Raw genomic sequence first — 24,149 nt, 5'->3', positions numbered from 1 at the left:
CCATGGTCACCACAGCCCTTGGAAAAGAGAGGTGCTTCTCTCCCTTCTTCTGCCCTCCCCACGCCAGCTTGTACAGGGTCCTCAAAAGGGCCTCTAAAGCAAATAAACCAGGAGCAGGGGACTTCCCCACTCTTAATCTTGCCATTTTGGAGTATAAACACAGGAAAAGCGAAGGGCGTTCATCCTCCGCCCATCCATCCCTTAACTGCAGCCAGCTCCGTTTACAGTGTTGTGCAGCTCTTCCAGGCTGATTGAAATAACTCGATTCTCAGAGACAGGGTATTTCCCTTCCCTCCAGCATTGCTGTAGGACTCTGTCCCTGCTTGTTACTGGAGAAATTTTATAGCCGTGCAAGTTGAGTCAACAGTCTTTACCCGTGGAAAAAACCACCCTTGTTCTTTTAGCCCTGGGATCCTCATCTCGCAGCCCTGGGTAATCAGGATTAACAGTTTCTCATGCAAACAGTGCCACTTAAGTTTAGTTTGATCTCATTTCCACCCAGAAAAAGGATTTGAGGGCCTCAGAAGTGTGTTGAGAGCTTTCCACCCCCACCGAGCTTCTCCATCTACTCTGTGAAGTCAAAGCATCTCCTTTAAAATCAGAGTGACTGCACAATCAGAGCAATGGCAGAGTCCCAGTGCCTGCGTGAGCCCCAGCTACCCCGGCAAAAACCTTCCAGAAATTCCCTTTCAGATGCTGAAAAGGAGTAAAACCACCAAGGTCACCTCTGGTTTGATCTTGGCACTATGCAGCGCATTCCTCTTCTCCCTTAACTCCAGCAAGGGCGTTAGCATCTCTTTACAGGTGTGCTGCTTGCCCGGTACAGTAGCTCTTCCAAAACCTGGTTGTGGGCTTGTCCCTTCCAGGTGGAGTTTACTGTGTTAAGGAAAACTTATTTTCTTTCTTGAACTTGGTCTGAACAAATTTAAGGCAACAGCACTCGGTGGCTCTAGGACCTCAGCTGGCTCCACATGTCCCAGCACGGGTTAAGAGTGGAGTTACCAGGAGAAAGCTGGCAGGATAATTAACGTGGCAAGATCATGGTGGATTTTCAGGAACACGATGCTATCTTTGCTTTCAGAAATCTTCAAGATGAGGCACTATCCTGGAAAACAAGCCGCAGTTTCAGACTGATGCAGAATCTCCTGGGTGAGTTTGTCTGCCCTGCGCCACGCAGAAGGTCAGATGAGATTATTATAATGGTCCTGCTGGCCTTAACATCTGTGAAACTTTGCTGCAGTTCCTTTGAATAACTACCTAGCTTAGTAAGAGATGAAGTGTTTGGTTTTTTTTTCCTGTTGGCATGTTATCAGAAGAGATCAGACTAATTGTGCATTTATCTGGAATTACAGTTATGAAGCTGCTCTAATAAGGCAGTAATTCATATCGTGAATGATTTACGGCCTGAGCCTGAAAGCCCTCTGAATCCATTGACTCCGGTGGGATTTCCGAAGGCAGCGAGGTACAAGGTCATTGCAGAGCCGTGCTCTGTTGAGCTGCTGGTACCCTGCTGGCGTGGAACCCGCACCTTCACAGCGCCACTCGTTTGTTGGGATTTACACAAAACATCACAAAGTGGCCCCAGAACAAATGCTGTTTGTTTACTACTTTCTTATTCACGCGGCATCCTTATTTAACAACTCCGAAAGTCCTCTGTTGCCTTCCCCTCTGTGGCACCTAGATGACTTGGGAGGAGTTTTCGGTGGCAATTCTTCTTCACTCTGGAACTTGTACTGTTAAAATCCATTTAGCTTCAGCAAAGGAGAGTAACGAGCTTTTATAGTCCCTGTGAAGTAGTTTTAACCTAGGACTCAAAAGACAAAGAGCGCTGTTGAATAGCAATGTTTATTTAGCACTTTAACATTTAAATCTTTCTCCATTTGGATGTGTCTTCGCTTTTGAACTGGAGGCACAAGTTCTCTATTTGCCTGCAAACCCTTTTTTTTTCATCTCACACCGAATCCCTAGAAAATCCTCAAATATTCTTGCAAATCTTGAAGATATTAAGGCGTTAGCCCCCCTTCCTCCCCATTTAGACCTTTGAAGGCTGCTGTGACTAGAATGATTTTGGAGTTACAGCTCAGAGTCTGAATAAAAAATGAAGGGAAGCCTTTTGCAATACTGTAGCCAGTACAATAACTAATTACTTATAGATTTTGGGTCACTTTTGAAAAAGACAAATACTGAAATAAACGGATAATCATTTGGAGCTACCACTAACAGTTTGTTTAAATCGTTTGGGTTAAATTCAGCTCTGTGTCACAGCAGAGCAGCTGCCTGTATCGGCGCATGCTCCAGCTTCGTACCGGTGCCAGCGAGAGCCAAACTGGTCCCTTTGCTGCGATCAGAAACACTCGTAGCTGGGGCTTGTGCGCTGCACTGGACGGTTGGTTGTACCTTTGCCGGACCATGCCAGTGGGAAGAGAGTTAACCGAGCAAAGCATGACCGGTTCTGACACCAAGTGAAACAGAAAAATAGATCTGAGGGTTTTGAGGCCAGACACTGCCGTCCATCGTGTTGTTTAGCAGAAAAAGCTAAGAAATGTATCAGCAGATTCGTGGTGATGTGATCTCACTCTGTGAACAACAGAAGACTTCAGAAGAGAGGGGTGAAAATACAATTAGCGACCCATATATTACATGATGAGTTTAATCTTTAGATACGGCCAACATGCATATTAAAATTTTTACCTGTCTGTAATGTGAGCAGAGAAGTCATTCCTTTATTACAGTTGACATTTAATATGACGGCTTTAATGTACTTTAAAGAACAACAACCCTCAGACAGAACAAATTCTTAGCTGTGAGCCAAATGAAATTGCCTTTTTTACATTTGTAACTGGAATCATCAATAATTTTGCTAAGGCGTGCTATGAATGCATTCAACACAAAGTTCAGGCTTTGGAAACCAGGCAAACTGGCTTTTAGCTAGTAAACATTTTGCTCTTCAGCACCTCTGTGTGCCGGGGTGGTGCTTCGAATTGTGCGTGGCTCCTGTTGAGGCGATGAAAATTGCATCCAGCCTCTCATCAGCCTCCATGGGCACCCTGCAGCCTTTGGCGCCGTGTTGTTTTTCTGGGGTTTGACAGTAATGCCAATACCGAGACGTGGCAATGATTAGATAAATGCTCTTTATTTATTAACACACAGTCTCAGCAGGATCCTCCATGATCTGGGGCTGGGAAATCTGTGCCTCGCTGCAGAGTTTTCCAACTCTGACGGTCCATGGAAGAGGTGTTGGCTGGGACCAAGTGTCTCCTCACCACGAGGCTGGGGAACCAACAGCCTGGGAGGGGTGACACGTGTCTCCTCCCTTCCCAAGGGACACCAGATGGAAAACTTCACTTCAGCTGCTTCCCTGAGGATTTTGGTACATCCTTACAGCCACAGCATGTATCTCGCAGTCTCTGGCTGCTCCCCGTTCCTTCAGAGTCGACAGAAAGCCCAGTTTTCCCCCCGAAAGGAAAGAAGTCCCATCTTGGTGCCAGACAACTTCTATGAAATGTTCACCTCCTTGGAAAAGCAGGGAGAACAGTGTCAGATACGTTGGAAATTACGTTTTAGGCCTCTGGAGAAGATTTGTGTCCTCAAGGATCTTGCTAAGTTCCCTCAGAAATACATCTGAGTCAGCAAAATGGGGAGATGAACTACACGAACTGCCCCCAATTCTCCCCACCCCAAATCTCTTCAGGTCACGAGGAATGGTCAGGGACAGGGGTGGGAACATCTGGAAATAACTGCATTCCTAAGGCAAAGTATTCCTTTTTAATTAATTGTATCCCTTTTATCCATGAGAGTGTAATTGCATTTTGCTAAACTAAATCTTTTTAATTGGTGCTGGGAGTGAATGATAAGCAAAGCTGTACAATCCTTTATTAGCTATTACAGATAGCTATTTTAGGGCAGCACAGGACAGTTAGTTGGGAGACTTAAAAGCTGGGGTCGAATAGCACCGGACTGGGTGTTTGGGGAGAGAGGTGGTGTGGGCACGCAAGCCAGCCTCTACATCTCAGGGTTACCCATTTTTGTAGATGCAAGAGGCATTTTCGTTGCTCACCAACTCTCCTGCAGTGACTCGTGGCACTCTTCCTGCCCCAATGGAGCTTCCGTTGGACCGGAGAAGGGGACGCGTGGGGCACAAGTACCCTCCAAACCTGCTGCCTTTGGGTCGTGGTGCTGGGTGTCAGGCTCCAAGTGCCACTGCTGTGACTTGTGTCCTGCCCTCACAGCGGTGAGGCTGGGGGTGAGCTGTACAGCTGTCCCTCTGTCCCTCTGAGGGGACACCTCTGACATACTGGTGAAATCTGGGGGTTTGCCTTAAAAATAGTTATTTTTCTAGCTATTAAGAGTGAAGAGAAAAGTGTGTAAAACTGTCCTGACCGCCTGGCAGTCTCTCACACACCATCAGGCACAAGAGAGTGAATCACAAAGGTATTTTCCACTCTCATTTTTCAAAATCCCTTTCTGGGAGGATTGGTTGACCGCAGCTGGACCCACCGAAGAACTGGGAAACCACCACAACCTGCCTCACCCCCTTAGACCGAGCGCCCTGCTCTTGGGTTTCGGCTCTCGCTGCGTGTGCCATCGGTCCATTGAGCAGAATCAGCCACGGTTTTGTCCTTTTCCGTGACACAGGTGGGGCATCACCGGGACCCTTCGGCCCCATCACTGGGACCCTCTGATCGGATCCCATCGATCCGCTCCGATGCGGCGGCCGCCGAGCGGGTGGCGGCCCTTGAGCTCCCCTTAGTGTCGGGAAGGAGCATTTTTAATAAATACAAGTCGTCCGTGGAGTTCGCTGTGGTGTGTCCCGAAAATTCAGCGCTATTCCTGGGTTATTGCGGAGCTACCCGGGGCTCATCCCGCGGGTCCCGTCGCCCTGGTGGCACCACCGTTAGCTATGGGTCCAGCCATTGCCCTCGCTGGGAAACGTTTATTTGACACAAGAACTGACAATTCAAGCCCAGCCGTCCCCATGCTAGCTTTATCCCAGGGTTCTGAAAAAAACTCTGTGGGTTGGTTTTCTTTTTCCTTTTTGGAATTAAATAAGGGCTTTTCTTACCTCTACCAAAACACAACATAGGAGTGAGTATGGCAATGTATATATACCAAGTGAGAGCTGACACAGATACCTGTCGTTCTGTCGTTTGGATTAAAAGTGTGGAATTTAGCATGAGCTTCTGAATCTGGTAAAGACGGACTTTGAAATTTTATTTCTGGCACTTGGACTCCTGGCTCTTGCAGGAAGTGAGCCTGCAGCCTAAGTCTCACAGCCTCCACGACTCCTTCAGTTTACCTACCTCTTATGGGAACTGGGAAGAATTTATTCAATGACCACATTAGTGACTTCTTTCTGGTTTCACCCTGATTTGGACAGAAGAAGATCAGACGTAAATTGTGCTACCACCGCGTAGCATCCTCTGCTGTTCATTCACAGCTGGGCAGCGCTTCTCCAAGAAGATCCATCGGGACTGACAGAGTCAGGCAGTGTGAAGTCACGGGCACCACGAATTGGCCACGAGGGTTCCCTCCAATGGATGCTATTTCTCGCACGTGGAACACGCTGCACTGGGCTTGGTTCTTCTGCTGCAGCTCAGACGTGCTCTGCTTTAGCAGAAACAGTTGTGTTTCTAATTCTTGTGTGAGCTTTGTGCCCGCAGCTCTCCTCCCAGCTGGCTGGGCTTCCCTCTCCAGACTGGGCACGCAGAGGGGTTTTATGAAGGCAAGGATTGTTTTCCTGCCAAGCTGTGGTTTTGCCAGCACAGCAATATTAACACACGTCCTGCTCCTGAGCCCCCTGCTTCCCAGAGCAGAATGAACTGTACTGGTGTGGGCACTTCTGTACTGGTTCCTGCATCCCCGCTGAATGGAGGGGACTATGTGAATGCTGGCAGGTAGCTGCATGTTTTGGCCCTTTCCCTTTTAGCAGTGGCATTCCCAGCCCCTGAAGCCATCTGACATTTCTGAAGCCACCAGCTGTGTTGCCTGCCTGAGCCACCGCCAGCCCTAGCCCAGGGCTGTGCTGCAGCATGACCGTGGTGCCACCAAGCTTAAACACAGGCACTCCCTCCATTACCCGTATCTTCCTTCCTCCTTTAGTCCCGGCAAGATAAATGCCATTTTGTGTACTTGGCCCTGAAGTCTGCAGTGTCGACATGGGCTCTTCCGGGCTGTTAGGAAATCCCTCTGACACCAGATTTTGCAGATTTTACATCTGTACCGCAGGGTGTAGAAGTGACGGGGCGGGGGGGGGGGGCGGGTAACCACATGATGCTCTGGTTTCTGGACACGTTGTTGGGCAGTAGCTTGGGTTCAACCTGTTTCTGCTTTGCTTAAGAGCAGATGGGCTTGGCCACGGCATCCTCTGCCCTGGGCTTGCAGATCCAGCCCCTGGTGTCCTGACCTTAATCCTGGCACAACTGCTATTTTCTGGATGCCCTTTCTCCAAAGAGGAGATTTGGGGCGATTTAAGTCCAGCCAAAGTGTCACCATGGGGTCATGGTGACTTTCCCTTCAGTGGTAGTTTCGCCTGATGAAAAAATCAAATGTCTCAGCATTTAGCCTGAAAAATGCTGAGGAATATATTTTGTTAGCAAGGAAAGTGAGAAAATGAGAGTATAAGTGGCACCGATTGATGTATCAAGACATGAACACAGCTTGTAAATCCTTTATTTCCTAGCAATGGAAATGCTTTATTTACATACTGCCACACACGAAAAGAAGATGAAGGAAATGTGTGCAGGCTCAGCACCGCCCGTTGGAGCCCTGTGGAAAGCTGTGTTAGCCCAAGTGCCGGTAGTCAGCATGCTGTTAGTGCCGGTGGGGCTCCCGACCAGAACAGAAAGCTTTTGTCTCTTTTTGTGCAGGTGAAACACTGTCCTTTTCCACCAGCTCTGAAATAGCTGTCATTCATGTGGTTTCACCCATGGTTTGTTGCAGGTGCTCCTTACCTCCTCTAAACCAGAACCAAGAATGGTAAGAGGCTCCCTTCATTTTCCTGCTGTCAAAGTCATCAGAATAGATATTGGAAAACTCTTGGGATTTTCCAGACTTCTTTTCTGAGGCCTGCGACCCCGTAACAAACATTTCCTCTTTTTCAAAGCAGCGATGAACTTTGTTGCAGACCGCACTACCAGACTCTGCACACTCCTAGGTCTTCTCACTTTGGCCCTGGATGCCCCATCGCCTGCAGTTCTTACCAGCACTGCTTGGTTTTTCCGCTTATATCTGGATTTCCAAGCACTAAAATCGAGTTTCAAAGTCATGTAGACAAAGGCAATTATGACTCACATTAAGGCGGAGATGTGGGGTCGCTTACATGTATTTCTGACATTTCAAATAAAATGTCCGTAAGCAGGCTGTTGGGATGTGCCCAGCTACATGAACACAGGCTGCTTATCACCTGCTGAACGTCCAGAGCTGGTGGAAAAGGGGAAGACTTGGGTCTTAAGAAAGAGAAGCCTTTCAGTTGTTATAGCCCCTGTGAAGTAGTTATAACCTAGGACTCAAAAGACTAAGTCAATGTAGAAGCCTTTGGTTTAGGGTCCATATTTTCACTCTGGAAGTTTAATTAGCTGATACTTTCCCATTATTGCTTTTATTCGTCATCCCTTCACTTTACTGGAGCATCGAGTTTCTAAAGGTATGAAAAGCTCAGCTTTATACACCAGAAAAGGTCAGGGGTGTTGCTCCCGGGGACAGGTTAGGAAACACTGAGAGAGAAGCCAGGGGACTTGGCCAAGGTCGAAAACAAGGTCTGCGCTAAACCAGGATAGTGCGGCACCTAGATCCCAGGCACTTATTTTTGCACTTTAACCTGTGATCAGCATTGTTTCTGGAGAACATTTAATTTGAACACACAGAGATCATCTAATGATTTCTGAGCATCTCCTGTACTGGGTGTATGCACTTCACTGGGGGTTTTAGGCTCAGGTTCAGAACTGTACTGTGATGAAGACTCAGCTCAGCTGCAGTAACTGCCCATTTCTGCATGCTTATCCTGTTCTTTCTTACTGCACTAAGCTAAAGTGGACCATCTCTCCTCCCCTGTGGAGTTAGAGGTCACACACATGTGAGCTACTGCAGATGCGCTGATGTCAGGTAGCTGGAAAAGCTGTGAACTGGCTCAGATGCCTGAGCTACGGTTGTTTCATGACATCTGGGATGTCTCAGGTTACCCGTGGCTCTTGTAACCGTTATCGATTTATGGAAAATTCAACTTTCTCTGTCAATACTTTTATGACCTGTTAAAGAGATTACAAGCACAGCCTGACAAAATTGGGTTTGCGTTATGAACAAGAGCCCCGTAAAGAGCGAGGGGGGCAGCGGCTCCCGGGGCAGCCTCCGTGTCCCATTACGCGCACTCCACCCCAGCATCCTCGTTGTGCGAGCAGTTGTGCACACCCCAGTTGGGCTTTGGACAGTCAAAAATTGAGTATTCGCTCCCTCTGCAATTCACGTCATCCAGCCAAATTTGTCCAGAGCCTTTGGAAGATGAATTAAACAAACAAACAAACAAACAAACAAACAAATGTTGGACAAAAGAAAGAGGAATATGCTTTTTTTTTTTCTAGAGACCCCTGTGGATAGCAGGTGTGCGTTGGGTTGCATGGTTGGCTTGTTGGAAATCAAGTCTTTGGGCACAGTTCAAGCAGCACCTGACATGCAGCTCCCTCATCCCAAAGGGAATGAGCTGCCCTTTTGGGGACATCCTCTTTGCTCTCATACCGCTTGGGTAGAGAACCTTGCTGTGGTGCTTTCTGGGTGTGTGTAAGCTCCCATGCCAGGCCCAGGGAGGTGGGAGGCTGTTGTGGACTCACCTGGTGAGGCTGTGAAGGCAGAGAGAGCACGGCTGTATCCCAACATTCGGCAGACCACAGTCGCATCTTGCATGCCCCAGCCATCGTCACATATTGTCCCCCAGGCCTCTTGGTGAAAGATTTCCACGCGGCCCCTCCTGCCCCCTTCTGCGATTCGTATAAAAGAATTGAAGCTGCCTGAAAGTTCAGAGGAGAAGAAAATAACTCTACTGGTCATACGGGCACAAGGGAAAAAGCACAGTGAAAGATGGAAGCAGTGACCACTGAAACTGGACGAATGTTCCCATGTCCACAGTTGTAGCCAGAGTGGGACCAGAAGCTACTGGTAGCTCAAATTGGAACAATTCAGGGTTCTCTTCTGGGTCTGGAGACACCAGGCTGCAGTTCAGCACACAGACCCCTTGGTTCTGGTAGCTGTGTTGTGGGTTACACAATGTGCACAGGGGGCACACTGATCCTGATCTCAGATAGTTTTGCTGCCAGAAAGCAAGTGAGAGAAGAAGTAATAAAAGCGCAGTACCTTGTCCCTTTTCACCTTTGCTCCCTTTTGTTCCTGGGGAACCTGTTCAAAATTAAAACACAAGTGAATATTTGTCAGCTGTTTGGGGGAAAATCCATTTATTAACTTTTCCTGAATAGTTGGGTGAGTCAGAGATACGAGGGCTCCATCCCCTTGTGGAATGGACCCTCTGAAGTGACTAAGAGTATGTAAAAGAAACATGGCAAGAAAAGTTAGATAACATATAGCAAAGGCTTCCTTACATGTGCCCCAAGAAAAGGGCCACTTGCAAAATCCCATCCACTCACTCATGGGAAATGTATCTTATTCCCATCACTACCTATAGCCTTTGGGTTCTCCAGAAGCAGGCAAGGTATCTCCTAAAGTATTTGCAGGAAGATCTACATCATGGGGTTTGTTCTCTAGGTGCTGCCACAGGACAGCAGAAAGCCACTCCCAACAGTCCCACACATTTCTGTGTAGCATCCTGGTCTTGAGAGCAGGTGTGTTTGAAAAAACCCAATGAGCTCTTCCCCCGAAAGCTACCTCCACAAAGCAGACATTGCTGTCTCTTTGTTGGGCCAGGATATGAGACCCACCCAGAGGGCAGTCCCTAACCTGGGGTCACCCCAGTTACACTTTTCCCCTCCTCCATAGGCAAAGTTCCAGAAGAGGAGTGCAGGGAGGAGCCCCACGTAGGCTCTAGTTTATTTTATTTCTGAGGACTCTTGTACTCTTCTGTGCGAACAATTAAAAAGTATCCGGAGAACTGGTTGCTTCCCATGGCCTGTTGTAACTACAGTTTGGGGTTTTTTTTACTGCAGGTCTTAGGGTTTTTGGAAGCATTCTGTGACTGGAAAGGAGGGGGAGTAAGGATGGGGAGTAGGTGCAGTGTTGGCCCTTTAGAACTATCTGTTCTTGAGTCCTACAATTAGACAGGTGTAGTTAAATAGCCCTGTTTTTTCTGATTCTGTGTTCCTGACTGCCACATTTACATGGGATTTATCCTAGTGGCATGGTATGCTGCAGGACATCTCTGTACAAAGCAAAGAGGAGCGTGGATTGTTCCAGTCTTCTGTGAGATCAGGGACTTGAGAAAACCTAATGCATCTGTTCAATTGCGTGTCTTTTAGCACAGCTCCCAAGGTGTAAAATGTGACGCTCTGCACATTGACCTCCTGGGAAGACTGATCTGTCTGTTGAGTTCCTCCAAATGAGCTGCATAAACGTGCCCCAGAGCATCTTGTGCCAGTCTGTGACGTACAGTGCCAAACTCAAATGCACCATCAGCTCCACAGAGCCCGTGGCAAACAGCCTTACCAGGTAATCCAGGGTTTCCCTTGGCACCTTTTACTCCTGGATCTCCTTTCGGACCATGACTGCCACTATCACCCTTGCTTCCTTTTGCACCAGTTAGGCCTGGGATGCCTGAGTGGAAAGCAAGAAAGTCATTGCTTTTATCCCTTCCCAAGGAAAGACCATGACGAGCATTTCACATTGACGCAGAGAGGTGGAACGTGGCATTTAAAGTGCTTTGCATCATCAGAGTAAGTCATGTTGTCAAACAAGGGATTACCTGGCAGGCCCTGGTCTCCCTTCATTCCCTTTTGCCCTGGAGGACCTAAGAACATGAAAACAAACAAACAAAAGTGTATGACAGATATCTGTAAATTTATAAAAGGTTATACAAACTAGTATTTATGATGGGTTTCTACTTGTCTTGTTTAGCTATCTACACTATAGGCATCTATTTCTGAAGCGGGTGTCTTGTTTCCCATTATACTCGGTGCAGACCTTGTCAATACAGGAAATACAGACATTGGAGAGTCGTCTTCTCCTGGAGGTCAACTTCTGGTCATTTATTTCATATCCTAAACTCCACTGATGGGATAGACCACCGTCCAGGTGGGTCTTTACTGACCATATAGAGAGCCTAGAGATGTAAGCACATAATGTTGGGCCAGGTGACTCCCATCCCTATCATCCAGGTATCAGTGAATGCAGAAGGGTGCATTGAACTGTTGTCACCTCCTGATGGAGATCAGAGGTTGTGTGCACTATATAAATTCAGGGTTAAAAAGGTTGATTCAAGAGAGATACACCAGAATAGGCTTGTACTGCAGCCCGTCACCCTATCGTTTGGGTGCCTGGGACAGACAGGTGGGCTTCTTCAGACAGAAGGTCAAAGAAAAAGCCTAGGCTACGCACTCCAGGTTGACCTCTGAAGATACCTCTTCCTGCAAGGCTACAGAGGAGGCCAGGAGAGATGCCTGCTAGTGAATATCCTTCCCCATCATATTTACAGCCAGTAAAACTCTTTAGCTCCAGGGTAGGGAGGCTGTTGTTTGTTTCATTTTAAACTGCTGCCTTGTTTGTGCATTTTCTATTTATACAAAAATGCAGGCAACATCACCTCCTCATGCACGTCACAGGCGGTTGAAACAGCCCCTCCAGTGAGCAGCTACCCCCTCGGCAGTCTGGCAGAGGGCCAGGACCACCATGGCACACTGGGATGTGTTGGGGCTCCAAGAACAGGACTCAACAAATCTCCTTGGTGTTGTAGCTCCCTTTACAGTGTCTGCATGGTGTGTGTTGTCAACCCCAAACCTGTTTAATTTATTATTTACATATATTATATGTAAAGTACCTGTTACTCCTTTGTCTCCCTTTTCACCTTTGAGTCCCGCAATGCCTGGTATTCCTAAAATTAAAAACAAATCAGTAAGGGCAAAGCTATCACACAAAGCGAGGCCAGAGTAGGAGGTCAGTGAGTTACAGGTTTGAGTAGCGTTGTACCTGGACTACCACTGGGCCCGTGGTCCCCCTTGTCACCTTTCTGACCAGGTCTGCCTTCGAGACCAGGACTTCCCACGGGTCCACGTTGTCCAGTTACGCCTTGAGGTTGAGCAAAAGCAGCACATGTGAAATGCAACACAACATACGAAGGAGAAAAAAAGAAAGACAGTGCAATCACCATCCCCTGCACTGTGCAGATTGAGTTAACCCTCTGAAGGCAAAACAAAGGCTGGGTCTCTCCGAAGTGCAATCCTCCCCTGACAGCGCTAATCTTAGCAGTGCGGTGAGTGATGGCCTGAAGTGAAAGGCTGTAAGGACCCAGGTCCTTGAAGACTGTCAACCTTGAGAGGCACAAGGGCTTTCCAAAAAGAGCAGCCAATTTCTGCCCTTGTGTGTGCAGACATGTCAGGTAGGAGGACAGGGACCTCCACAGTACAGGACCCGTCTTTCCCTCTCATGCTCCTGTACAGTGAGTGGGGTCCAGATGAGACAGCCAAGGCTGTGGGATAGGTTTGCATAACGTTGGCATGGTTTCTTCATCTTATCATCATCTTCTCTTACCCATGCTGGGATCTAGACTGGCTGCAGTTTTCTTGTCATGAAGCACCATCTAAAAGAGATTTGTGTCTTATGTCTAGAAGAAACTGCACCTTCTGTACTGCTTACCTGGCTCTCCTTTCTGCCCAGGATGTCCAGGCTCCCCCGTGCTACCTGTAACAACATCGTAACATCTGTGCTAAGAGGCTGAGCCAAACACTTCAGCTAGGGCAGCCCTCCACCACGGCACGTGTGTGCTGATGGTGGCTCGCGCAGTGTCCTCTGCACTTACCATTGAAACCCGGCAGTCCGGGGATTCCTTGGTGTCCCTGAGGACCCATGGGTCCACGAGGCCCAGGGTCTCCCTGCTTGCCCATTTCGCCTTTCTGTCCTTGGAGACCTACCAAACAGCACAGCACATGTTTGTAAATTAAAAAAAAAAAAAAAAACAAAATCAAACAAAACCAAACCAGATTTGTTGCCAGTGGAGCACCTCCGTCTAGCTGCAGCAGTAGCAGGGCTTGGCCTCACACCCACGTTTACCATTAGTACCGTTCCTGTAAAGCTGTAGGAGGACAGGGCTGGATGGTACCTCACAAGTCTGTCTGAACCACCACTGGCTTTGCCAGACTGTCTGGCCAAATGTTTGCCTGACCTGCTCTTAAAGCCTTGCAGTGGTGCCGTGATACTTCCCTAGTCTATTCCCCAAACTATCCCTACCTCTAGAATGTTTTCTTCTCTAGCTAAATATCTCCTACTGCAGTCTGAACCCTTCCGTTCTCCTCAGCACAGTGGAGACAAGGACAGCATATCCCACTCCTATGCTTCTGGGGAATTCCCACATCTCCCCGTAGCCTTCTCTTCTTCGAACAGGTGATCAGCATGCTCCGAAAGAGCTGAATTGAAAGTGACTCATTTAAAGAGTGACATCTCCTTCATCTTTCTGCTCCAGAATTGTCGCAATCTCCTCACCTTTTGATATTCCTCCTACTTTCACGCTTCTCTTCTGGAGCAACTTGTGCTAATGAGCGCACTGGAGCATGTGGGATCTGATGGAAGATCTGAGGAAGCTCTAATCAGCCTGTCCAGCCATCCTCCCTGGTCTGCACCACACAAACCCTCTTTTGCTATCCCGCTTTCAGCCTTTCCTCTCTGGGTGCAGCCCTCGGGAGACCACTGAATAACCACTATGCAGGAGATTCCCACTAATGAACGTTACATGGGAGAAACACGGTGCCTAACTCTTCTACTTAAGGTGTATAAAAGGCTTATATAAGATACAAAGCTCTCAGAAATAGGTTTTGCTAAAGTGAGGACTAACATCCACATGCTTGTGCATATAAATTATATTGTGTTATTTTATACCATGAAAATCCCACTGCAAACATCGCTGCTATAAGCTGGGATAGGCTGATAATTGAATACCTGTGGCTTTCATTAGACAAAGGTTGCTCTATAAAGACACTTCCATGGTGCAACATTTTGCATGTCCTCTTCCCCCAGACCTTCTTTGGGAGCTTTGCTGGAGCATGGCACAAAATGAAATCCCTTCAGATCAGCTCCCTCATTGACTCAGCCGGATTTTTATGAAATATCTGACCTATAAAGACTTCTTCTGGTGTTTTAAGTGGAACGAGTTTAAACAAGAATACATGGGAGAATCTTAAAAATGTTGAGACAGTGAAGAAATCTTACCTGCAAGCCCCGCTTCTCCTTTTTCTCCTCTCACCCCTGGTTCACCACGTGGACCGGCAGGACCAGGATCTCCTTTGCTCCCCTTCTCACCCTGCAGTCCACGTAAGCCTGCAAGAACAGCACCACTTTTCTGATGCCCCGTGGGGTGTCGTGTCTAGTGAACGTCAGCCGCAGGCCACGCAGCTCAGCTGCAGGCATGAGCCACACTCTGGTCTCTGTGCACTTGAAAGTGGTGCTGGGGGCAGTGAGGAATCGGACCACCATGACCGGTGCACGTTGACTTTTAAAATAAGAATTTTTCCAGCCAAGTTCTGCTTTTGTTCACATCAATTTTGCATAGGCTTATTTCCTTCAACTCCAATGACGTTCCTACTGACTTACACCTTGACTGAGGACAAGATTGCCCATAAAACCATCCATAAAGCCGCTTTATGTTCATCCACAGAAGTAATTCAGGTGTCAGAAAAGCCTTACCTTGGATTCCTTGGTCTCCCTTTGTCCCCGGTGGTCCCTGTAGCCCTGAGATGTAAAATACATATATCAGCTGACACACATCATCTATTCGCAGTAATGGCTAAGAAGAAGAGATGAATTTTTTAATCATCCTTTGTGCATGTGCCTTCTGTCACCACTGAGGCCAATTTTCAGCTGGCAGGGACCAGCACAACCGCTTGAGCAAAGTCCATGGAGTGCGTGGCTGGGCAGGGGCCAGCTGTCCTTCAGCCAAGCCCAGCTTGTGGGGACCTTTGGGGAGATCTTTCCTGAAAATGCACTAAACGATTGGGCTCTGATGTATAATAACAGTGCTTGGCGGGAGGTGCTGTTTCAATGTTGTAAGTGCGGCCAGGGAGATATGAAAACATGATTTTTTAAAAAAAAAAGTATTAATTTTTTTCTTCAGAAAAGCTCATCAGTGTAGCCAAGAACTAGGGATGGATGAGATACAGACCTGACCTAACAAGGGTTGCATCTTAGATCATCATCACAGTTTCATAGAAACTCTGGTTTCTCTGGACGTTGCCTAGTCCAACCTCTGCTCAAAGCAGAGCCAACGTTAGATCAGGACTTGCTGCATCCTCACAGCGGGCAGACATTTATCTCCTGTAGCGGGTGTAGTTCTACCCCAAACCCCCAGGTACCCAGGGCACAGCTTGTTCATGGCTGTGGAGGGGAAAACTTGCACGCAGCTCATTCCTGAGTCTGTGTGGTCATTTCCCCAGTGACAGGGTGGAAAAAGGTCCCAAATCTGTCAGTGTTTGTTACACGCACTCTTCAGCTGGGGCCCTATAGAGCAAGGTTTGGGGAGGTTGCCTTGAGTTGTCCTGGAGTGAGCTGGGCAGCAGGACTTTCTATGTCTGGGGCAGGAAGCCCAGCTATCCACTGGTTGTGGGATGTACATAAACCGGCTCACTGGTCCTCTCTTGTCTCACATGGGGATTTGGGATGGTTATTGCGGATAACAACCAGGTACAGTTCTTCCATCACCCCTAGGTTTTCTGGTGGGGTAGCTTTGAGGAGGCAAAGCCAAAATGCTCTCGCATGGTGGTCACTGACCTCTGCTGGAGCACTTGGGCAAGCCGAGGCTCCTGGGGGATCAATCAAAAGGTGCAGCAAGTCTCCCTATAGCCAGGGCACTGGGTGTCTGCACATGGGGTAGGATCTGGGTCTAAGGACTGAAATCCCATATCCTGACTTCAAGTTTCTTAGGGGAAAAAAAGAGAGAGAAAAAGAGGAAAAGTTGTTTATGGCTCATTTACCAACATACCTGGTGGACCAGGATCTCCTTTGCGTCCAGGACGTCCTGAAATAAATATTTAATGGATATTTTTCAGTAGTCAGCACTTGATGAAGGACATACCAATTTGGGGTTGATAGGCTTGAGGTCTGGACTGAAGACGCCACCCTTTCAGAGGGCACCCAGAGCCCAAGTCTACAAGTTGTGGGAGGGGAGAGCAGCCCAAGCTGTGTGTGCAGCTGCAATGGGGTCTGGGAGGGCTGCGTGGGGCTGTATTCCAGCTTCTCCAGGTATGTCCAGCTCCCCAGCTAGGACACTGGAACCAGCATCCAACCCTGGGCACTGGGGCATCAGTAACTGACAGCAAGAACAAATCTTGGCTCATTTATTTGTTCATCTGAACTATGTTTTTGGCCCAGCGTTGCCATTGTGCTGAAGAACCAGCTCTCCCTGCTATACAAACAGCACGGAGAAATGGAACCATACCTGCAGTCAGGGTGATGTTGTTCATCATCATCATCAGGTTTGCATTGCTGCTTTTAATTATGGTGATTTCCTCTTCTAAGCTTCTCCTCCAGTTTTCTTCACGTCCCATGTGCTTCTCTGAAGAGTTTCTCTCCAAAAGCAGTTTGTTGGCAAATGAGCTTTCCAGAATCTCTTCTGTATAGGAGGTATTTAGTTCTTGAAATTTCAATATCTCTCTCTGCATCTTAAACACTGAGGAAACAAAAGGCCCATGCAGTGAATATTCCCTGCCCGATCCAGCTTGGAAATGCCTGTTCTGCAGAGCAGCTCCTCGGCACCTGTGGAGGACACCTGGGGTTAAACACCACCACCGTTTGACCCAGGGAGGTGGTTTTCATGTGCCCGTCCTTGCCGCAGCCAGGAGTGTTTTGGCAAATGCAAAGCACACATAGAGGGTAGGGTGGGGGAATGGTTTCCTGCAGCGGCTGCTTTGGCTTGTGGTCTGCAGAGGAGTGTCTGCGCTCCCCCCGAGGTTTCCTGTTGGTGTGCTCATCCCCACTCGCCCGTGCCCCCCGAGAGCACCCAGCAACGCTGCTGTTCGATGGCAAGCCCGCGGTCAGGTTGCAGCATTACCTTTGTACCCCAGCAGCACCTGGCCAGCCGTCAGCAGCAGCAGGTAGGCGCCGAGGACCGCCCGGGCAAAGCACGGGGATGGCTTTCTCTGGCTTCGAGGCTCTAAAAACCAACAGAAGCAGGGTAGACACCCTCTCACATCTCTCCCGCTACAAATTCTCGTCGCTTCCAGGTGTTTCAGGCTTGACCATGATAAATTAGCGGGGTTTTCCCATGACGGGGAGCCACAAGGTCCCTCTGCGAGACCGGCAGGTCCTGCAGGCAGGGCAGGCTGCCTTCCTCCCGCCCGGCCTTTGCACTGCAGCTCAGTTGGCCCTCTCTTCCTTAGCTTATTTAACCAGCTCCCTTCCATCAAGCCTTAATCCAGCCTATAGCAGCAGGAATGTGGTAGCTCTTCCCTTTCTGCGTCAACGAACTCCCTGTTCCCATTGCTTTTAGCCACCTTTGAAGAAGGTTGCTCAAAGCAGCGCGTGCCCTCTCCATCCAGAGCGCCGCGTACATGTGATTCCAACAGCGGGGCACGTGTACATCAAAACAAATGAAAAATCAATAATAAACTGAACTGCAGAACAAATGAAAACAAGTCATAACATTTAAAACGAACTGTCGCCAGCAAGTGTAAAAGAAATAAACCACTTTGTCAAATTTTGGCTTTTAGGGAGAAAAAAGTGTTTCAGAAGCATTAATGCCTACTTCAGACATTCAGTAAGTTACCCTTAATTGAGTTTTTTTCAAAGTAATGTAATCAGAAATTTCAAGTCTTAGCTTTTAAAGAGTACAATGATTTAATTAGTTCTACAGTAGAATGGTTTAGTCAGCAATGAAGTATTTATATTCAGCTAAAAACTCATAAACTTACATTTTTTTGTTTGATCTGTTGATTTCGGTATCTTAATTATTAAGACATGAAAGTTTTACTCAGTGAAATTAGGCATTCTCTAAAACAGGAAAAAACTAATTTTTTTCTGATGCTCAGCATCAGATTTGGACTAGAAAGGACACTTTCTAGAATACTTCTATTTATAAATGGTCAGTTAATTTAGTAGCAAAATCACTGTAAAAAGCATTTAATATACAGTATAAATACAGTATTTCATTTTTATGCGCTGCTTTCTTCGTAGACCAGATAAAATCCATATCAATCCATTTAATAAAAAGAAACCTTACCACTTATCTGAAAGGTTGTAGTAGTAGCTGAGGCAAACCCAATCTTGTCTGAAATACTGAAAGTGTTCATATCGCTTGAATTTCCATCTTCCCCATATCTGTCTTTAATTTTCATGACAAATTTCTTGTGGCTGACCTAAAGCCTCGTCAGACTATGGACAATAGAGAAATGAAGGGACTTCCTATCTGCCTCCTGATTTGATATGCTTTCTGATATGCTTTTCCTATCTGCTCAGTTTTTATAGACTTGTGAGAACTCTGATGTGGTAATTCAAACAGTTCCTCAAAAAAATCCCACAGCTAAGTTGCTCAGCTGCTCTTGTGCGCTCATTTGGGGACACCGTGTCCACAGAGCCTCAGGCAGCATCCTGCAAGGGGTTCAACCCTGAGTTATTCCACATCTCTGCACTTTAGTGGGCTTGGGCATTAGGTGGCCATTTTGCTCCTAACACAAGTAAACCACTCTCACTTAGCCAAGAAGATCCCAGGTTCAACATTAGTTTGGAGACCCATCCCCTGGGAGGGACGTGAAGCACTGCATGGTAGTGAAAAACACGTTAACTTGCACCAAGATGCCGATTTGGTGGTCGTGCGTGACTGAAGTGTGGCGAAGGAAAGAATCAGGACTACTTGTAAAGACAAGCAAATGATGGTGAGGTGGGGGATTCTGAAGCCCGAATGGGTTTGGGATGTAATGGAGAAAGACACTTGCAGTTTCCTTGCCGAGACTCCCTCCAGCCCCTGCTTTCTCCCTGACCCATTTTCCACAGACCCAATTCCTATCACCTCACCACTTCTTTGCTCGCGTTCTGTAAAACCCACCCATGGAGACCTCACCTCATTTGGCGTTTTGGCATCTCCATTTCTGCCAGGGTGGATTTTGATTTTGCGGAGCGAAATGACTCACCCAAGCCCGCAGGCGAGAGCCGTCGGTAGGTGCCGGGCAGAGCCCTCCATACCCACGCTGCCCCCGCTGTGTGCTGTCCTCTCTGAGGTGCAGGCCAGTCCCCGTCACACGGTCTTCTCCTGGGCTGCAGGTCTGTGCCCATCGGCAGGGCTGCTGGGTCCTCGCCACTTGGCATGGCCATGGAAGGACGCGTGGAGTAAGCTCCAGGTAGACGTGAGCTGGAAATCCACGCCGTGACAGCCCAGCGCTGAGTGAAGCGCTCCGTTCTGCACCTGATGTATAGATGTCTTAAGGGCTTAAACCAAAAACGTGTGGGGATTTTTAAATCCACTTCTGCATTCTCCTTTCAAACATGCTTGTGCAGCTGTGACTTGGTTTGACACCAGCAGGGAGGAAGAGGAGTCCTTCGTTATCATATATTCTTCTACATACTGCCTAGGAATCAGGATAATTAACTTCATTGTGAAGGGCTCAGATACCCCCTTGAATTAGGGTGGCTTGAGAGATCTCCACGCATCAGCCGAGCCGTAGTAACTACCTGTGCGTCCTGTCCCTTCATGGATCGCCTCCCCATTGGGGTGCGGGCTCGTATCCAGCCCATTTCTAATGGTTTGGGTGGCTCAGCTGACCACTCTGTGCAAGCCTGAAGCCATCTACTCTTGCTGGGCCAGGTGATGAGCTGGGCATGACTGCACTTTTGTTGCCAAGTGGATGTTTATAGGGATGGATGTGATTCAGGTGCACGCAGAGAGTAGATTTACAGCAGAGAGGCTTTTAACAACCCTTGCAGGCAAATCCATTTTACTTCAAAAGCATTAAAAAGAAGCTGGAAGCTGTAGTTCTCAAAAGCCATTCTAAAAGACAAAAGGTGCAATGAGATCTTTGTGCCCTCCTTCCCTGAGAAAGAAGTTCAGGGCTATGTTTTCCCACCTCTCATGGTCATGCCATTCTCAATGGCCCAGGTGACATGGGTGCAAAAGCAGGGGTGAGAGACCCTCAGTTTTGACAGTCTGCACTGCTTCAGGGTTCAAAATCCAGTTCAAAATCCACTTAGCTATTTTTGGAAGGTCATGATCCCACCCAACTTTCCCCGCCAGCTGCAGTTGCCTACACAGCTGGTTAAATTTAATTCTCCCCTTATTTCTCGTTGATGTAGCCCCGTGCAGCTCCACGTGCTGCCACATTCCCATCAGTCAGGTGAACATCTGGCTGCCCGGGAGCCTCGTGGTGTGCTTCCATCTGGATGTCAGCCTCTGCAAACAGGCGGCAGATCTCCCCGTGCACGCGTTGCCGGGGGTCTCGGCCATGCCGTGGATGTCAGAGATCGTGTATCGACATGCTGGCTCAGCCTTTGCGTGCGCCCGCTGACGCTGCCCCCACCCTGTTTTCTGCCGTCTTTCATTTCTCACTGCAGCATCACTGGCTGCAGCTCTGATTGCGCTCGGATTGTGCAATCGGGGTTACTAAATCAAGAAGGGAAAAAAGAAAAGAAAGCGCTGATTCAGTGCAGTCTCCCTAGGTTGATGGTTTGCTGAAACAATGGGATTATTAATAGAATAGTGGTTTCCAGCACATTATGCAGCGCGTCTGGTGGGCCATCAGCCTCACCCCCCGGGCTCTCTGCTAGGAAGCCCTGGCCCCTCTCCCTCCTGCTGCTCGTTCTGCCTCCCCTGAAATGCTCTGCCAACATCTTGATGAAGAATCTGAAGTCCTCCAGCTCATCGCAGCCCTTCCCTTCCTGTGCTCTGGTGTTGGCGGCTCGTGCCAGGCAGAAGGTCCTCCTCATGCTCTCATTGCAAAGGCGCACCCCATCTGAACCAAGTTTTATAAAAAGACCGCAACTGCCTCAAAGTCACGGGCCTGTGGGTAACTGCTGAGGGAGGGAAAGGGAAGCAACTGGTCCCTGGATATCCCCGCTACCTTTCTCATCTCCTCTCACTGCAGTTGTCAGCTGCAGGCATCTGCCACCACCAAAAGCTCATGACAGAACAAAGAGAAGAGACATAACGCCAAACTCCAACCTGGCATTAGCTAAACACAGCCCTTCCCAGCAGTGATACTGCCAGGGAGCTTGGACAGATATTATCCTCTTCAGAACAAGCGTTTATCCTGAAAGAACTGAATTTGTGATTTTTCAAAGCCTTTTTTTTTTCCCAAATGAGATGACATCCTAGCCCAGAGGTGTTTCTCCATTTATCTTATGGTAATTTTTCAAACTCATCTATTTGATTGCAGACTGTCTTAGGCACAAATGAACAGAAGATTCAGGGGACTTTGATGCCCCTCCAAGGACAAGAAGAAGTGAACAAGTGAAGAAGAACAAGCCCTATGTCAGGTAAGTCAGGGCAGCAACCTCCATTTCTGCTGTTGCCTCTAGACTGAAGTGAGAGTGGCAACCAGAAAAGGTGACAGTCTACCGTTTATCCCAACACCTGCACTCATGTTTCTGCAGATTGGCTTCAAAAAACCAGAAAGTAATCCTGCCCACAGCCCACACTGCTCTTCCACAGAAACAAATAGCCGTGGTTTGACCAGGGACACAGCTGATAGATGCACACCACAAAGCCATCAGCTGTACAATTGCTTCTGCAGGGGTAGGTTGATTCGTAAACTAGCTTGGTTTTGTTTGTTTGTTTGTTTTTCCTATTTTATCTGATTTTTCAGTCTCTTTCTCTTTTTGGAATGAACAAGGTTGGTGAAATTTGACATACTGGTCAGTTCTTGTGGTAGGTTGACCCTGGCCATCAGCTAAAAACCCACCCAGCTGCTCACTCAGTCCGCTCTCCCAAAGTATGGGGAGAAAATAAAAGGAAGGTGAGCAGATTCGTGGGTCAATATGATGATAACTTAATAGGGAAAGCAAAAGCTGCACTTGCAAGCAAAGCAGAAAGAGGAATTTATTCTCCACTTCCCATCGGCAGGCAGATAGGCAGCCACTTCCTGGGAAGCAGGGCCTCACGGGAAGCACGCGTGATGGTTCTTTGGGCTGACAAATGCCCTGACCACAAACACCTCCTCTTCCTCCTTCTTTCCCTGAACTTTTATTGCTTAGCTTGACGTCATATGGTGTGGAACATCCTTGTGGTCTGTTTGGGTCAGCTGCCCCGGCTGTGTCCTCTCCTAGCCTCTTGTCCACCCCCAGCCTACTCCCAGCCTTGGTGCTGTGCAAGCACTGCTCACCGAAAGCCAAAACATCGGTGTGTCACCAACACTGCTTTAGCCTCAAATCCAAAGCACAACACCATATGGGCTGCTGTGGAGAACGCTGCCTCCATCCCAGTCAGACCCAGTACAACTCTCCAGTACGTTGGTGTTTATGCTAAAATGTCTTGTTCTCCCCAAGGAAAGACCGAGGGCTTTGATGCCTGTGGGCATCGGGAGGCACTGAGGAATTCAGAGGATGCCAAAGCAGGTTGTGAGTGATCTGCCTGCCAGCAGAGCTCATGGAGGTGCCAAGTTTGGGGTCTCCCTTGTGAGTGTCCCACTGACTGCCCAGCTCAGCCCTGGCCGGCACCCCTGAAAAAAAGTGAACCCAGCTCTAAGGGCAAGAAATGATGTGGTACCTGGAGAGTTTCCACACAGAAGAGAGACTGAGACCAATACGCAAGATATAAACAACTGTGATTTGTCCCAGGACATCAAAACAAAGCTTGAGCCCGGACCCGTACGGGAGCAGGAGGTTTTTTGGGAAGCCTGCCATGTCCCTGCATGCCCAGAGCCGTGCTCAGGGGGTCCAGCTGCTGCGGTAGCACCTGGGCACTCCTGGGACCATGGAGAAGCACTTGTGCTAAAGCAATAAAATCCCCAGCGCTGCCTGGCTGACATTTCTCCTTTCTAGCTTGATGTGTTGCTTGGCTTTGTTGTAGAGATTGAAACCAGATTTTCTTTCCCTTCTATGAGTTATGTTAATTTGTGTTTCATCAGAACTTGCCTCTTCTCCTTCTTTCCTTCTCCCCCCCCCGGCTTTAGGCTAGATCCAGCTGCACCATGAATTCAAGGAACCACCTGCAAAATATTTTAATGACTTCAACCTGTTCTTTGAGGTGAATTAATACCAGGACAGCCTCTGCAGCATGGTGAAATAGTCAGGGTTGGCTAAGCAGGCCACCCTCAAAGCCAAAAAATATGCTCTGCAAGGCAGCTGCTCCTGACAGGCAACTCCGTTCTCAAGGTCCCCGTATGGTGTCTTGCTCCTCACCTTGAAGACAGTTGTCCCCTACTCAAGTAAGATCTGATCCCAGAGACTGGATGTATCCCAAACCAGCTTAGAAAAAGGAAGGATAAGGAGATGTGCAAAAGCCAGCCTTGCAAAGAAAGGGTTAGATCTGTTAATGGTCTGCTATAAACAGCGCAATTATGGCTGAAGGGAGGCATCTCCCAGGGCTCTCTCTGCACATAGGGAGAGATCAGCTGCTCCCTAATGCTCCTCGTAGCTGGGATCCTTTGGTTCAGCCCACGCTTTCAACAAGGTCGAAAGACTTCCTTAAGCACAGGTCATAGTGTAGCCACGTCCTCACTTTCCCCCATCCCTTGGGCTTTTAAAATCCCAGGGTCAGTTTAGATTCGCTAAGCAGCTATCAGGCACGTAAAATGATGCTGCAAGCGCTGCTGTGGTCCCCTCTGCCCAGGTGTGAGCCCCACAACCAACCCAGCCAGGCAGGAAGGTCCTCAACCAGCCCTCATCTCCTTTATTTTTCAGGAAAATCTCTGGGATTATGTGAGGTTCAGGGTCGTTGTAGTTTTAGATGTTAAGCTAGGCAGGTAGTCAGCAGATCGTTCAGAAGGACATTCCTAAAGAGGTTTATTATTGAGTATTGTCCTTGCACTGGGGCACATCCCAATTAATTGCCTGCACATCGATGCGTTACTCTGGATTTATCTCAAGGTAAACAAATT

General features: G+C 48.1%; 1 protein-coding gene across 2 annotated transcripts; it reads right to left on the bottom strand.

The window, feature by feature from the left end:
• Positions 1–6,659: 6,659 nt before the first annotated feature.
• On the bottom strand, positions 6,660–19,562 carry MARCO (macrophage receptor with collagenous structure). Of its 2 annotated transcripts, none has more exons than XM_054210180.1 (15): positions 19,254–19,562; positions 17,180–17,281; positions 16,568–16,798; positions 16,112–16,147; positions 14,821–14,865; positions 14,347–14,454; positions 12,944–13,051; positions 12,781–12,825; positions 12,115–12,213; positions 11,966–12,019; positions 10,895–10,939; positions 10,639–10,746; positions 9,340–9,381; positions 8,820–8,996; positions 6,660–8,484 (listed from the first exon to the last, which is right to left on the bottom strand). In XM_054210180.1, exons 1-15 carry the CDS (start codon positions 19,432–19,434, stop codon positions 8,354–8,356), a joined length of 1,512 nt encoding a protein of 503 aa, XP_054066155.1. In that variant the 5' UTR covers positions 19,435–19,562; the 3' UTR covers positions 6,660–8,353. The 2 variants fall into 2 exon arrangements, with proteins under 2 accessions (XP_054066155.1, XP_054066156.1); XM_054210181.1 differs by lacking the exon at positions 19,254–19,562 and adding an exon at positions 18,347–18,611.
• Between the last annotated feature and the right edge of the window lie 4,587 nt (positions 19,563–24,149).

Source organism: Rissa tridactyla, chromosome 7 (assembly GCF_028500815.1).
Source record: "Rissa tridactyla isolate bRisTri1 chromosome 7, bRisTri1.patW.cur.20221130, whole genome shotgun sequence".
Taxonomy (NCBI): Eukaryota; Metazoa; Chordata; class Aves; order Charadriiformes; family Laridae; genus Rissa; species Rissa tridactyla.
This window is presented reverse-complemented; position numbering and strand designations above follow the sequence as displayed.